The following is a 17,045-nucleotide window of genomic DNA, read 5'->3' as shown; positions in this document are numbered from 1 at the left end:
TCCAATCTTGTCCTCCTGTGATCTGGTCTTCATACAAACCAGTGTATTAATGCCCCTCCACTCCCATTTCCAGGCAGAGTTGAATAAATGCTTACAAATGGATACAAAAATACTTTTACCTGAACACCTTGGATCCAAAGACACACAGAATTGTCTGTACTATTCATTTTTTCATAACTATTTCAGTGCCTATTACATGTAGCCACGGTTCAAAGCACTGGGATAAAGAAGAAAAATCCCTAACCGAATAGTTTTCATTCTAGTGAAAGAAGAGTTACCTGGATTCAGATGGGGTTAAAGCCAACAGGTAGCATCTTTAGAACTAAAATTGGCAGATAGCACTGAAGTCCGTAATTTTAAAGACCATTTATGAAACGTACATTCTGTAGCTCAGGTCTGTTGATTATGGCTTTATAAGTACCCTGCTAACTACATTTGGTAGCAAATAAGACATACTGTATTAAAGATCCATGGGACAGATAGGTTTTAAGATTTAAAATTAATTCAAGAGTATAGATATCATATGCATACTACTGAAATAAGCACAGTGATTTATTTATAAATGAGAACAAAAAACCCAACAACGAACAATATTTCATAAGTTGAAAAAGGTGACACTAATAGTAATCAATATACAGTCTTTTATTTTCCTTCAAATTTGCAGCTTTTTGAGTTTTAATTTTATAAAGATGAGAAGTTGAGAAGTCAGCTTTGTAACCTAAAAATATTTACTTATTAAAACTATATTAACACTTTCACAGACAATACAAAAAAGATGAGACAAACGTGCATTTATAGAACTGCGTGTCAGTCATGCCAGATCCCTGCGGAGGGAATTCCCAGCATGACCTCATTCGTCTGTGAGGACACAGAGCAATCCTTGTTTAGACGTACACATTCATCTAACTTGTCCAGCATGATCCATACTCCATTTCTTGATGGTTTCCTTCTGCTATTAATGTGCACGTCCAGTTGTCTGCTTCTTAGAGCAGACATTTACCTAAAAGAGAACATTATAATAGTTACTAATTGGTAATTCGGATCTGTATGAAAAACTCAGTCATTGCATGTTATAAAACTTTCTTTAAAAGACATTTTGATTCAAAAGATAATTTTTCAAGGGTTAAGATATAAATATTTTTCCAAATAAGACATCTGAGTATAAAATGCTGTGACATCTATTTTCCTAAAGACAGCCTTCCTAAGGAGGCATTTTCAAAATGAAATCTCTGGAGAACTGCAGACTGTAAGTTACCTTCCTCATCCACCGGCCATTGGAGGAGGATTAGGGCCCTGCAGATGATTAATTCGACCCATTCTTCTTCTGGGGGGGTTTCCTGGTGGCCTAAGATAAGAAAAGTTAATTTCTACTGTTTAGTAGGTTCTTTTCAAACACTCAAATAGATCTTTTTCTTAATTTAAAATAGGAACTACCATTTATTTAGATCTGAGTTGAAAATTCAAATACTGAAAGAGACCAGATAGATACATTACATACATGAGTCAAGCAAGAATTATGATAAATGGAACAACAGCTCCTAAAATGCCTACCTGAAACCCAACTCCAGTTTATTTTAGCCATATGGAAACACAAGCCTCACCCAGTGCTGCTGGATCTTGAGATTTCCATTAGCAGCTGGAAATCTATAGACTCTGAAGTGAAATCTCTAGATTTTAATGTTGACCATCACTTTTCAATCTCTAATTTAGACTTTTCCCATTGGATATTTGATACATTTAGCTTTGTCAGATTAATTCAGATTATCAAATCAGAGGCAACTTGTTTGATTTACAATAATGCATTAATTTTGTAAACAGAATTTAAGCCTTTAAATGAGCCTAATATGTCTGTCTGCCTATTTTTAATTTAATAAATTACACAGAGGGGTAAAAACATCTTTTATTAATTTAAAAAGTTATACCCTCTTCCGTCATCATATCTGGAATCAGATGAGCTTCCGTAGCCTCTTCTCTTTTTCACATCTTGTTGAAGCAGAGTTCTGAAACTGAAAGGAGCAGAAAACAACAGAAGATCCACTTTCAACACTGTAAAATTTCCATGGCTTCAACTATCATCTTTGTGGGAGGAAGACTAAACTAACTTAGCTCCAAAGCTCCCTTTCTTGAGGCCAGCTAGACAACACCATCTATCACAAACACAGGTTTCAACATAGTATGCTGTGTTCTGTGCTGAAGCTACCATCCCTTGTCTTTCTGATTTGCTGTAACTCTTCTAGACAGAGTCTACGAATGACTCTGAAACCAGAGTCAACTCCAACTTTCTTCCTCTGCTCTGTCTTGATTGTCAAGCCCCAGAGACTGCTTTTAAAGTACTGCATGTGTATTTCCTGTGCCAAAAGCTTACCTAATGTTACCCTGGGGAAGGAGGGGTTGAGGTGGTATGCCAGAGGCACAGGGCTTTCTGGGAATTCATTTAAATGGAATTTTATTTGTAAAGGGGAAAGGATTTAACTAAATTAAATTAAAATTTAACTAAATTAATTAAATAAACAATATGGAGGTGAAATTTGTAAGAGATTGCAAAGAAGTTTTGCAGTGAGTACCAAACTTAGGCCTCTCTGTCCCCTGTTGTATTTCTCTATGGTAGTCTCTTCCATTTTACCCTTTTAATTTATGCTACATGCAGCCATCAGATTAAACTTTATATACCAGAGCTACCATCAAATTAAGTGTAAATACCATAGGCTGATTTTCAAACTCCTCTGCCATCTTTCTTGTGTCTCTCCCACCTGGAATAACCTCCTCTGATGTCCACCTCCCACCATCATGCCCTCCCCCAAGGCCCCTTGTAAAATGAAAGTATTTACTGACATTAAAGTCAATGAAGAAACTATCTCCCACATCTCTGCAGTTCTTGGCCCATGAGACGCTCAAATGTATGTTTAAATTTTGGATGAGTAAGAATTTTTAGTAGTTGATGAAAAATTTTCATAAAACAGAATATGAAAGACCAAAAAAAAAAAGAATTTGAGAATTGCTTGAAATTATGGTGAATTATGTATATCCTGTGTATTGATGCTAATCCTTCATTTAAGAAAAAATGTTTATGGCTTGGGAGCTCTTAAAATTCAAGATCTAATTCCCCTTGTTTACTCAATGTATACTGTGCAATAATAGTTGCACGTACAGAAAGTGAGGTATGTCACTGGGCAACAGAAGGAGTTGGTCTGGCCCCATAGCTGCAGGCTGAAATGGTTACCACGAGGGCTAAGTCATGGTCAACCTTACCAACTCAAGAAGATATTTATAATCATACAAGGTGTTTGAGGGGAGTTTTACCAGTGTACAGGTCTTCATCTCTCTTAGAAAAACTATTAATAAAATTCACAATTGAAAACTGCTTCAGGAAAGCTGAGCTTGTTTAAGATACCACCGTAATGTCTCTAATGTACCCCTGTCAACTTAAATATCAGGGCTGTTAACAGCACTGCTATACTTACAACAAAACCACAAACTCAGCTATTCCCCAGAAGAAATCTGTTATAAAAGATAATCTCCATGGGGACTGACTCCTGCTGTCCAACACTTGTCCTGCAGATAAGAATGAAGAAACTTTGGTTAGTGCTACAAATCCCTAACACAAGAAACATTACACTTAATCAGTCGGGTAACAATCATAAGCTCAATTTTCAACATGTTCGCTGTTCCAAATAGTCTACGCAAGGAGAAGTCTGTTATGCGTATATGGTCCTAAGGAAAGGTTTGGGGAAGAGAAGCTCTGTGATCTAGACGTCATTCCTTTCATATGTCAAATAATGCCTTCTATTTAACTCATATGCAGAGTACATCAGGAGAAACGCTGGACTGGAAGAAACACAAACTGGAATCAAGATTGCCGGGAGAAATATCCATAACCTCAGATATGCAGATGACACCACCTTTATGGCAGAAAGTGAAGAGGAACTCAAAAGCCTCTTGATGAAAGTGAAAGAGGAGAGTGAAAAAGTTGGCTTAAAGCTCAACATTCAGAAAACGAAGATCATGGCATCTGGTCCCATCACTTCATGGGAAATAGATGGGGAAACAGTGTCAGAGTTTATTTTGGGGGGCTCCAAAATCACTGCAGATGGTGACTGCAGCCATGAAATTAAAAGATGCTTACTCCTTGGAAGGAAAGTTATGTCCAACCTAGATAGCATCTTCAAAAACAGAGACATTACTTTGCCAACAAAGGTCCGTCTAGTCAAGGCTATGGTTTTTCCTGTGGTCATGTATGGATGTGAGAGTTGGACTGTGAAGAACGCTGAGCGCCGAAGAATTGATGCTTTGAACTGTGGTGTTGGAGAAGACTCTTGAGAGTCCCTTGGACTGCAAGGAGATCCAAGCAGTCCATTCTGAAGGAGATCAGCCCTGGGATTTCTTTGGAAGGAATGATGCTAAAGCTGAAACTCCAGTACTTTGGCCACCTCATGTGAAGAGTTGACTCATTGGAGAAGACTCTGATGCTGGGAGGAATTGGGGGCAGGAGGAGAAGGGGACGACAGAGGATGAGATGGCTGGATGGCATCACTGACTCGATGGACGTGAGTCTCAGTGAACTCCCGGAGTTGGTGATGGACAGGGAGGCCTGGTGTGCTGCGATTCATGGGTTTCGCAAAGAGTTGGACACGACTGAGCGACTGATCTGATCTGATAGTTTGTAATTTTTGGTGGGTAATATTTCAAGAATTTTTCTTTTTTTTAATGAGGTAAAATATACACAAAAAATGTTATCACTTTAATCATTTCAAGTGTATAATTCTATGGCATTAAGTACATTACCGTACAACCATCATCATCAGCTACTTCCAGAGCGTTTTCATCTTCCCCAAACAACCCCACACCCCTTAAACACCAACTTCCCATCTCTCCGCTCCCCAGACCCTGAAAACCACCATTCTACTTGGTGTCCCTATGAACTTGACTGCTCTAGGAAACTTGTATGAGGAATCATACACTATTTGTACTTTAACAACTGGCTATTTCACTTAGTACAATATCTTCAGGATTCATCCATATTGTAGAATATGTCAAAATATCCTTCCTTTAGGCTGATGAATATTCCACTGTATGCATATACTACATTTTGTTTATCCATCATCTATTGATGGGCACTGGGTTGCTTCTATGTTTTGGCTACTGTGAACATGCTACTAAGAGCATGGGTGTACAAATATCTGTTTATTCAAGCATTTTGAGGAAACAAATGAGATGAATGAGTATAAAGAATGCTCACACCACTTCCATTTCCTAAATGTGTTTGGAGTATCTCTTTCACTTGCAAAGTCTTTTGCCTAGATAAAAAGACTGTTTATACATACTCTTAAAATCTTTATAAGCACATAACAGTTGTTATGTTAAAATTCCTAAAAGTCAAAAAATTTGTGTGCTCTAAGGGGTTGCAAAGCTTGGACACAACTGAGCGACTGAACTGAACTGAACTGAACTGAAGTACTAAAGAGCATTTGGCTTATGGCTATTTCTTTAACAGAATGCTGTTGATCCTAATTACAGACTCCAGTTGTATCTAACAGAAAAATGCATCTACTTTTCAAACCACTTTAAATAATAGAAGCTATATCAGGAAAAGTGTATAGAGTTTCAGTCTTGTCAATCAACAGGTCAGAATATTTTGAGAGAAGAGCCATCTGTCAACTACATGTTCTCTCCATTTTCCCAAGGGCTTCGGGCTTCACCACACTCACTGCCACCCCCCACACACACCCCCACCCCCAGCTACAGCTTACTTTTCCTCTTTCACAGACCAGCTTACTTTCAGTATCCACTCGGATCTGAGCTCTTACACAGCTATTGAGAAAAGGGGGCTACTACAGTGTGAGGGCTTCCCAGGTGGCTCAGTGGTAAAGAAACCACCTGCAATGCAGGAGACATGGGTTCGATCCCTGGGTCCGGAAGATCCCAGGGTTGGGAGGATCCCCTGGAGAAGGAAATGGCAGCCCACTCTCGTATTCTTGCCTGGCAAATGCCATGGACAGAGAAGCCTGGTGGGCTACAATCCATGGGGCTGCAAAGAGTCTGACACCGACATGACTGAGCAACTGAACAATACCAACAGTATGTGACTGGCTTTGTTCGGCCTCTTACTAGCTCTGCATCATTGAGACATTTTCCTTCTCTAAGAAAAAGCATTCCAAGACTAGTCATCATACAGAATTATTGGAAAAAGAAAAAGTCATCTGACAGTAAGAGAAAATTTTTGTCACCTATGAAATACTGATACAGTCCTTCTAAGAAAAGAGATCTAACTAGAACTGGTCAATTTCTTCCTATGCAGTTCTAAAGAGCCTATTGAATGCATTTGTACCATTCAGTTTTTTGTGCTTTTTCTCCCAGTTTCTGAAGGCAGAAACTTCTCCTCAGATAGAAATAAGTGGCTTGAATGCAACTGGCATTTCTCAACTATACAAGTGAGATTCGAGGCCCTAATAAGACTTCATTTATGTAGATGAAAGACGACAAGGCATACATAAGACACGCTACAAATATATGTAAGTAGTCAGTAAATAATAGAAGCTGCCAGCCTTAACCACAAAGGATGTAACACAAAGTCTGCAAGTGCCTAAAACCAAGACGAAACTTTTGAGTTTCGGAGCAGAAGAGAGATTTTGAAAAGCAAAGAAATGCAAAGTGTGCTCAGCCAGAAGACTTCAGACTACAGTGTCTTCATAGCCTCTTAAGATAAACAGATGATTCAAACGAAACCAGGACCTGGCTCCTGTGATCCAAGAACTAGTTAAGAGGGCACCAGGACATTTGTGTTACCTGAGTCAAACAACTGGGCAGGCAGTTCTGACATTTTTCCCAGTCATACTGTGTCTTTCTTTCCATTCACTGTCTTTGGGGAACCACTGAATTAAGTCTCTCTCAGCTTCTCCATTCCAGGAATAATCAGCTTGTTCCCACAGGGAGTGCTGTTTCTCCCTATGCCCCTTGATATTAGGGCAGAAAATTACCTGCATGACGAGCTCTCTCTCAACTGTAGGGAAAAAGTCTATCCAAAGCTTTTAGTCCAGGCTCTTACAAGTTACGGAAAGAGGCAGCGTAGTAGATAACCGCAAGGAAGCTGACGTCAGCCTACCGGCGTTAGAAACCCCAATAAACCATCAGAACTACTTCTGTGATCCTGGGCAAACTAATTAATCCGGCTGCGGCTAAGTCTCCACCCGCAAAACAGACAATACGTTTCACCCGGATAAGGCGATATAGAAACTGAATGCGTGGACACACGAGCGACTCTTTTAAAAAAGGCATAGCGCAACGCAGATGGTGTAAACACTGTGGTCTTCACTATTAATACTTAAGGACACTGACGCCCGAAAAGGAAAGACCACTTTTCAAGACCCACAGGCAGAAGCTCCAGGAAGGCGAGATCGCCGGACGCTCGGCATAGCAGTCATCAAGGGGACCTCAGCCCCGCCGCCGGCTCAGGGACGATCGGCTGAGGAGCTGCAGGCCGGGGCGGCTTCGCCCCCAGCTCCATTTGGCCGGGGGGCGTGCCCGGGAAAGCGGTGCCAGGCTGGCGGGCGAGGATGGAAGAAACCCGGGGTCCGGCTTCCCAGCACGGAGGTCGCCCACTTTGCCCCTTCAACTCACCATTCGAGATGTAAACCATCTTGCCCCTCCTCCGTCTTCAGGGCGACGGCGACGCCTGACCCCTCTTGGATTCCTTATCTCCCTCCGCGCCTCCCTCTTACATCACAGGCCGTGAATCGACAAAACGGTGACAGAGAAGGGAGGTGGACAGAGCCCATTGGCTCTACGGGGACACGCCCCCGACGGGCGTTTTGGCCACGTCACGCCGGCGACTTCCGGTGTAAAGCGGCGGCTGGGGCCGGGGATCGGAAGTGATGTTGCGGTTTTAGTCTGTGAACATTCGCTTTTTCTAGGAGAGCTGGTTTGCTCCGGCTGGAGAAGAGGCGCCGCTTTCTAGTTTGGAGGGCCCAAGGCTGGGGAGGCAAGGCTACGTGTGGAGTGGCTTGAAGAACCGCTCGCAGGAGGAGATTCCTGAGAATTTTCCAAAATTGTGGATCTTTGAGGGTGTGCCGGGAGGGGCCTTAAGACGGTGATCAAACCGAAAAGAGCCTTATCGTGAAGCCGTCGGGAATACACAGGCACTCTCTAGACGATGGGCTAATTCTCTTTAGAACTAGTGTTTCTATTCCTGGTTCGCTGGAAGTGGATGGAGTTTTTATCAGCTCTTGTGAGATAGCTGAAAAATACTGTAGCGCGAGGTAGCTATACCTTACTCTGCTAGTTTTTTTTTTTTTTTTTAATTTCCTGGCTACTGCGTGATATAGGGCTTCCCTGGTGGTGGCTCACGCCTCCCAACTCAGAAAATGCGGGTTCTATCCGTGGGTGCGGAAGATCCCCTGAAGAAGGAAATGGCATCCCACTCCAGTATTCTTGCCTGGGAAATCCCATGGATAGAAGCGACTGAGACTGAGCACACCGTCGTTGTGTGATATACGGGCAGTGTGGAGGTGACAGATGAATGAGAAGCCATCTCCTGGTCATTGATTAAAAATGGACCACATACCTTGTGCTGATGGCTACTTACTCCTCCAGCCACTGGGCTACTTTCTGGTCCTTTACTATGGCAGTCTCATTCTTGTCCCGCTGCTTTTGTCCTTGGCTGTTCTTTCTGCGTGGACACCCTTTTTTTTTTTTTTTTCCTCCAGTTGTCAAGCCATGTGTGTTGTATCCTCAGAAAGTTCCTAATCATCTAAACTAAAATGAAATTGAAAATTACATTTTGGAAATAAAATTTTGCATTTAACGATGTGTGCTAAGATTGTAAGTTCCTATATCTAGAATAAACAAATATTTATTTTCATGTTGACTTCTTCAACAGCAATTCCCCCTGCCCCCAAAGTGCATTCTAGGACAAGACAATATCCTTCATCTGAAATTTTTGCATCGCAATCATAGAGGTTTCTTTCTGCACAAATATTGACATGGGGTCATTAATTTTCGCAAGGACCTTTCTTAACACAAGCCATGCCATCATCATGTCTTACCTGCTGTTGTCTAGTTGTCTTCCACCTGAAATCCCAGCTTCCACCCTTACCAGCCTTAAGCAGTTTTTCACATTGCAGCAAGAGTGGTCTTAAAGAGGAAGTAATTTCCTGCAACCTATTAGACACTAAAATTTAGTGATTTCCTATTGGTCCTAAGATCCAGTTCCTTGTCAGCATCTACGGGCCCTTCATGACTCACTATATCCATTCGATTCCCCCTTCACTACACCTCCTGCCACAATCCCAGGGAAATTGTGCTCCAGCGGCATTGTTCATTTAGTCTCAAACACCCAAGTTCTTTGCTGCCTGCAAGACTGCATGGGCTTTTCCTTCCTCCTGGGGCACTCTTTACCCTGACTTCTTGCACAGCCAGCTCCTTTCATCTTTTAGGTCTTAGGGCTTAAGTGTCACCACTTCTGACTTCCTTCTCCGGGGCTGTCATCTCCATGATTATTTTCTTCATAGTACTTATCACAATGTGAAAATATTTTATGTCATAACTGGCTTGTTTCTTTCCAGAAAACAAAAGATGTAAGAGGTCCAGAATCTTACCTGCCTTGTTCCCTCTTACATCTTTAAGGTCTGTCATAGTCCTTGGCAGGTAGTAGGTATTCAGGTATTTGTTGGTAGAGAGGGAGGGAGAGAAAGAGAGAGGGATCCAAAAGGCCCCTAAAAATCTCCCCAGTCCCAAAAGGTGGAAGGGAACTAATATTAGTACAGGGTACTGAAAGTCCCTTGGTGGTGTCTATTTATATAGACACGTGTATATTCTCAGTCAGGTATTTGTCTAGTACACTGGGCTAGAGTGAAGATGTTATTAGCCTGGCACAGAAAATGTACTCAGTAAATATCTGTTGAAGAGCTGAATGACTGAATGGTCTTAATAATGAATAATATTTATGCATAATTTACTATGTGTCAGGCACTGTTCTAAGCGTTTTACTCATTAGTTTAATCCTTATGACAACAACAATAATAGCTAACATTTATATAGTACTTACTGGGGCTTCCCTCATAGCTCAGTTGGTAAAGAATCTGCCTGCAATGCAGGACACCCTGGTTTGATTCCTGAGTCGGGAAGATCTGCTGGAGAAGGGATAGGCTACCCACTCCAGTCTATACTTGATCTTCCCTTGTGGCTCAGCTGGTAAAGAATCTGCCTGCAATGTGGGAGACCTGGGTTTGATCCCTGGGTTGGGAAGATCCCCTGGAGAAGGGAAAGGCTACCCATTCCAGTATTCTGGCCAGGAGAATTCAGTCCATGGGGTCGCAAAGTGTTGGACAGGACTGAGCGACTTTCACTACCCTGTATTAAGCAATGTTCTAAGTGCTTTGATGTATTAATTCATTTAGACCTCAACATTATTGAGCTCTACAGTTTTTCTCATTTTACAGATAAGGAAACTGAGTCGTAAAGAGCCCAAATGACTTGCCCAGGGTCACACAGCTATCAAGAAACAGCTGAGATTAAGACTAAGAGTTTGGCTCTATAGTTTATGCGCTTAACTCCTATGCTAGGGAATTCCCTGGCAGTTCTCTGCTCTCACTACTGAGGGCTGGGTTCAACCCCTGGTCAGGGAACTAACGTCCCACAAGCTGCATGGTACAGCCAGCACCACCCCCCGCCCCAAAATAAAGCAAACTCCTGGGCTCTACTGCCTCTGCACACACAGGTAGAGGCACTGTATTGAGAAGGGGGGCTATAATCCAATGTGGTACTCACGGAATGGGAGGTGGTCTCTGAAGCCTAAACGCATCTCAGTTTTCTCAAATTTACAAAATAGCTTCACATACTTTTTCTTTTCTAGACACCCTAAGCATAAAATCCCCTTGTGCTGTGCTGTGCTTAGTGGCTCAGTTGTGTCCAACTCTTTGAGACCCCCATGGACTGCAGCCTGCCAGGCTCCTCTGTCCATGGGGATTCTCCAAGCAAATACACTGGAGTGGGTTGCCATGCCTTTCTCCAGGAGATCTTCCCACCCCAGGGATCGAGCCCAGATCTCCTCCCTTGCAGGTAGATTCTTTACCAGCTGAGCCACCGGGGAAACCTAAGCATCTCTAAATTGATGACCTAGGCTTCTCTGTTCCAATCCCTTGGCCAGAGGGAAGGGCTATTCTAAATGACAAATACCTCTGGAGCTGGGACTGGAGTCAATCCCACTTAAACCACATGGGTAAAGAGAGGTGATATTCACTACAATATAGTGAAGGAATGGAGAAGGCAATGGCAACCCACTCCAGTACTCTTGCCTGGAAAATCCCATGGATGGAGGAGCCTGGTAGGCTGCAGTCCATGGGGTCGCTAAGAGTCGGGCACAACTGAGCGACTTCACTTTCCCTTTTCACTTTAATGCACTGGAGAAGGAAATGGCAACCCACTCCAGTATTCTTGCCTGGAGAATCCCAGGGACAGAGGAGCCTAGTGGGCTGCTGTCTATGGTGTCGCACAGAGTTGGATACGACTGAAGCGACTTAGCAGCAGCAGCAGCAGTGAAGGAATGGGTTTCCCTGGTGGCTCAGTGGTAAAGAACCCACCTATCAATGCAGGTTCAATCCCTGGATTGGGGAGATCCCCTGGAGAAGGAAATGGCAACTCACTCCAGTATTCTCGCCTGGAAAATCCTATGGACAGAGTTGCTGGGGGGCTACAGTCCTTGGGGTCACAAAAGAGACACAACTCAGCACCTAAACAGCAGCAGTGAAGGAATGCTGCGTAACGTCAAAACAATAAGATGCCTTCAGTACTGCCTTTAAGGAACACGGGAAACAGATGGCATTTATGTTCTTCATTAACTTTTTTATGAGTTTGTTCTAATTACTGCCTTTGTATTCTTTATTTCACCAGGGCTCAGATGTCTCAGCTCTTTGTCTTTTTTTTTCTACCTTATATTTACTGATGTTTTAACAGTAAATTTTTTTTTATTCCTTTTAAGTCATGTAGTCTCAGACTGGACATGCTGTGCAAATCAGGAGCTTACTTTTTTGAACCAGTATAAGCACTTCATCCTTTCAGTTGAACTGATGGTTTTACTGCTCTACCAGTCACTTTCTTAAACTATTTGAACTCATTTTCTGCATCAAAAATGGAAAAAAACACTAGAAATTCACAATACTAACTTCTTGGGAGAATTTGGTGGATTAAAAAGTTGGGGATTTCATCTTTAGTCTCTAAAGTATGTATTGTTACTGTTGAGTTGCTAAGTCAAGTCCGACTCTTTGTGGCCCCATCCACTGCAGCACACCAGGCTTCCCAGTCCTCCTCTATCTCCTGGAGTTTGCTCAAATTCATGTTTATTGAGTCAGTGATGCTCTCCAACCACTTCATCCTCTGTTTCCCCCTTCTCCTTTTGCCTTATCACAAAGTTAATTATATTATCAGTTTCATTAGTGATCCTAATTTAAACACATCTCTTTAAATGAATAAGGAATATCTAGAGTCTACCTGTGATTCTGTTACAGGAAGAGAAATACTATTTCAATTATAATTTCTAACCTTTTAAACTCATGATCAGATCTTAGTAATGTGGTACTATAATGGTAAATTGGTAAATGGAAGGAAATACTTGTACAGATTTGTAAAGTAAAACCGATCATCAGAGACTTGGGTGTTGGTTGTGTTGTATCCGGGGGGCATTAACTGATTTTTAAAAACACACTTATTATTTTTAGAATTATATTCTGTAGTACCAAAAAAGTATTGCTTTAAAGCCTTATGTCTATATTCCTAAAAAATGCGGTAACGAAATATAACAGAAGTGTACATTCTATCGCTGTGTGAAGTCTCAAGTAACATTGATTTTTACATTTTGAAAATCTAGAATATAGATATGTGCCTGTTAACTTTAAGAAACATGTGATTTATTAGTCTTACTCTCTAAATGGTTTGGAGCAGAGAATTTCATAGTCCTTTAGGTCTTTTTGTTTTGTGTTAATGTGGTGCCTGTATAGAATATAAAAGTCAAAAGATACAAATAATATCCCATGAAGAACAAGTCTCCTGTCTTCTCAGTTTCCCCTTAAGCCAGGATTCTAAATGTCCACCCCTCACTTAGTGAGGCCGTTACCAGCCCTGCTTTGCCAGTTCCTCTTGGGCAACAGTAACCTCAATGACAGATTCACCTCCCTGAAGTCCCATCTCTGGGATCATGGCCAAGCAATTCCTCACTTACTGTCATCTTTAATGTACTTAAAATGTTTTCTCCCCTACTTTATCCAGGTTTTTAAAGTTGTGCTCAGAGGAAGAGTTAGTGCAAATTACTTCCTCTTTGTAATGAAGTGGAAGTTGATGTATCTATTTAACCCAATCGACATGGCCATTTAGATTCTGTCTTAGATTAAGTACTGTTTTGCCTTTCACTTGAACAATTATGTTATTTGTGAACAAAATTTCCAGAACAACTCCTAGTGTTTCAAATGTAGTCAAAACACATTATCACTTATGAACAGAAAGATTATTGTCAGTATTAGTACTATAAATAATAGTATTGTAATATGTAATAATAGTATTGTAAATAAATATTATAAATAGTCAATTGTAAGTAATTTACTGAAAATAGTATGATATTGATGCAAAAAATAGTAAAAACTGTGAGTGAATTTAAAATATATTTTACAAATAAACATTCTGCTTTTAATCTTTCCACAGCCAAGGAGATGAATAAAACCTTACTTTGGTTTGATATTCTTGGTCCTTTTAATTAAAGGCTCAATGAAAACAGATTCACTTTGTGGTCTCCTCAGGAAAGTTCTTTATGGTCCAGTGATGACTGGTCCTTGGGAAGATTGTTCCAAGGCTCTAAACGGGGGCTGCCATTGCCTCAACTAGGTAGTAAGATGTGCTGCTGCTGTTGCCTCAACATCACCTTATTTTTTCTTACCAACTGTATGACACAAGCATACAGTTAGTGACCTTGGTGAATATCGCCCAAGATCAAATAAGGTTCTTAATTTCAAAAAAATCATCTTTCACAATTATCAGGAATCCATCTCTTTTGCTGTCACACTCTAACTTGGTTTTGATGAGAAGTATGAAGTGGAGACTCTGAAAATGGAATCTGGCAGCAGCCAAAGTGTTGCTTGCTGTTATTTTCTTTTCATTTGGAATGGATTTAGCTACTCCTTAGTGGCACCCAGTCTTTCACATTGAGACTGAGATATTTCACACGTGTGTTGAAGACCATATGTGCAGAAAAGCGGAGAAGCGAGTGGAAATGGCTAGAGTCACCTTGGGTTGCTGACCTGTTTGGTCTCTATAGTTCCTGTGCCATAATCAGCTGGCTGGCAAGGGAGGAGAGCAGGTTCAGAGGCTGCCAAAAGGGCAGCCACATGAGCCTTGCTCAGGCTGACTGCTGCAATGGTGCTGACAGCATAAACAGCTCACACCGGCATTTTATAAGGTAACCAGGGGCTGGGGATGCCACGCAGAATATGACTCTAGCCATTTCAATTGAGTCACTGTTTTTAGAAATAGAAATTTTTTAAAAATCCCACTAAAGAACATTGTCTGTCATAAGCCTTGAAAATGTTCAGATCCTTAATCCAACACTTCCATTCCAGATTTCAGTCTAAAGAAACAATGAGAGATGTAGACATAGGTACAAGAATATTTACCCAAGTGTTATTTGAAATGAAAAGAAAAAATGAAAGTCATATAATTGCAACAATGAGGGATTGGCTAAATTTTGAATATATAGTAGAGGGTACATTAAAATATTGCAGCTATGAAATTAAAAAGATGCTTAAATTAAAAGATGCTTACTCCTTTGTGACTGAATTGAACTGAACTGAATTTCCCACTATTTTAATGTTCAGTTCAATTGAGTTCAGTTGCTCAGTTGTGTCCAACTCTTTGCGACCCCATGAACTGCAGCATGCCAGGCTTCCCTGTCCATCACCAACTCCTGGAGTTTACTCAAACTCATGTCCATTGAGTCGTTGATGCCATCCAACGATTTCATCCTCTGTCGTCCCCTTCTCCTCCCTCCTTCAATCTTTCCCAGCATCAGGGTCTTTTCCAATGAGTCAGTTCTTTGCATCAAGTAGCCAAAGTATTGAGTTGCAGCTTCAAAATAAGTCCTCCCAATGAATATTCGGGACTGACTTCCTTTAGGATGGACTGGTTGGATCTCCTTGCAGTCCAAGGGACTCTCAAGAGTCTTCTCCAACACCATAGTTCAAAAACATCAATTCTTCAGCGCTCAGCTTTCTTTATAGTCCAACTCTCACATCCATACATTACTATGGAAAAACCATAGCTTTGACTAGACAGACCTTTGTTGGCAAGGTAATGCCTCTGCTTTTTAATATGCTGTCTAGGTTGGTCATAACTTTCCTTCTAAGGAACAAGCATCTTTTACTTCATGGCTGCAGTCACCATCTGCAGTGATTTTGGAGCCCCCAAAAATAAAGTCTATCACTGTTTCCACTGTTTGCCCATCTATTTCCCATGAAGTGATGGGACCAGATGCCATGATCTTAGGTTTCTGAATGTTGAGCTTTAAGCCAACTTTTTCACTCTCCTCTTTCACTTTCATCAAGAGGCTCTTTGGTTCTTCACTTTCTGCCATAAGGGTGGTGTCATCTGCATATCTGAGGTTGCCGGGTTTCTCCCGGCAATCTTGATTCCAGCTTGTGCTTCTTCCAGCCCAGCATTTCTCATGATGTATTCTGCATACAAGTTCAATAAGCAGGGTGACAATATATAGCTTTGACATACTCCTTTCCCAATTTGGAACCAGTCTGTTGTTCCATGTCCAGTTCTAACTGTTGCTTCCTGACCTGCATACAGATTTCTCAAGAGGCAGGTCAGGTGGTCTGGTATTCCCATCTCTTGAAGAATTTTCCACAGTTTATTGTGATCCACACAGTAAAAGGCTTTGGCATAGTCAATAAAGCAGAAGTAGATGTTTTCTGGTATTCTCCTGCATTTTCGATGATCCAGCGGATGTTGGCAATGATATCTGGTTCCTCTGCTTTTTCTAAATCCAACTTGAACATCTGGAAGTTCACAGTTCAAGTACTACTGAAGCCTGGCTTGGAGAATTTTGAGCATTACTTTGCTAGTGTTTGAGTGCAGTTGTGTAGTAGTTTGAGCATTCTTTGGCATTGCCTTTCTTTGGGATTGGAATGAAAACTGACCTTTTCCAGTCCTGTGGCCACTGCTGAGTTTTCTAAACTTGCTGGCAAACTGAGTGCAGCACTTCCACAGCATCATCTTTCAGGATTTGAAATAGCTCAACTGGAATTCCATCACCTCCACTAGCTTTGTTTATAGTAATGCTTCCTAAGGCCCACTTGACTTCACATTCCAGGATGTTTGGCTCTAGGTGAGTGATCAGACTATTGTGGTTATCTGGGTCATGAAGATCTTTTCTGTATAGTCCTTCTGTGTATTCTTGCCACCTCTTCTTAATATCTTCTGCTTCTTCTGTTAGGTCTATACCATTTCTGTCCTTTATTGAGCCCATCTTTGCATGAAATGTTCCCTTGGTATCTCTAATTTTCTTGAAGAGATCTCTAGTCTTTCCCATTCTGTTGTTTTCCTCTATTTCTTTGCACTGATCACTGAGGAAGGCTTTCTTATCTCTCCTTGCTATTCTTTGGAACTCTGCATTCAAATGGGTATATCTTTCCTTTTCTCCTTTGCCTTTAGTTTCTCTTCAAATCCCTTGAATCTATGTCTCACTTCCAATGTATGATTGTAAGGGATTTGATTTAGGTCATACCTGAATGGTCTAGTGGTTTTCCCTACTTTCTTCAATTTAAGTCTGAATTTGGCAATAAGGAGTTCATGATCTGAGCCACAGTCAGCTCCATCTTGTTTTTGCTGACTGTATAAGCTTCTCCATATTTGGCTGCAAAGAATATAATCAGTCTGACTTTGATATTGACCATCTGGTGATGTCCATGTGTAGAGTCTTCTCTTGTGTTGTTGGAAGAGGGTGTTTGCTGTGACCAGTGTATTCTCTTGGCAAAACTCTATTAGTCTTTGCCCTGCTTCATTCTGTA

The 17,045-nt window shown here is 41.3% G+C and overlaps 1 protein-coding gene across 1 annotated transcript; it reads right to left on the bottom strand.

Moving 5' to 3' along the window:
• Positions 1–1,251: 1,251 nt before the first annotated feature.
• Positions 1,252–7,771, bottom strand: SELENOK (selenoprotein K). Its single transcript, XM_005896464.3, has 4 exons — positions 7,615–7,771; positions 3,462–3,552; positions 1,923–2,006; positions 1,252–1,345 (listed from the first exon to the last, which is right to left on the bottom strand). The coding sequence occupies exons 1-4, from the start codon at positions 7,631–7,633 to the stop codon at positions 1,252–1,254; spliced, it is 288 nt and encodes a 95-aa protein (XP_005896526.2). The 5' UTR covers positions 7,634–7,771.
• Positions 7,772–17,045: the final 9,274 nt, after the last annotated feature.

This window comes from Bos mutus, chromosome 22 (assembly GCF_027580195.1).
Source record: "Bos mutus isolate GX-2022 chromosome 22, NWIPB_WYAK_1.1, whole genome shotgun sequence".
NCBI classification, from domain to species: Eukaryota; Metazoa; Chordata; class Mammalia; order Artiodactyla; family Bovidae; genus Bos; species Bos mutus.
Note: the sequence above shows the minus strand (reverse complement) of the source record. Positions and strands in the feature narration are given on the sequence as shown.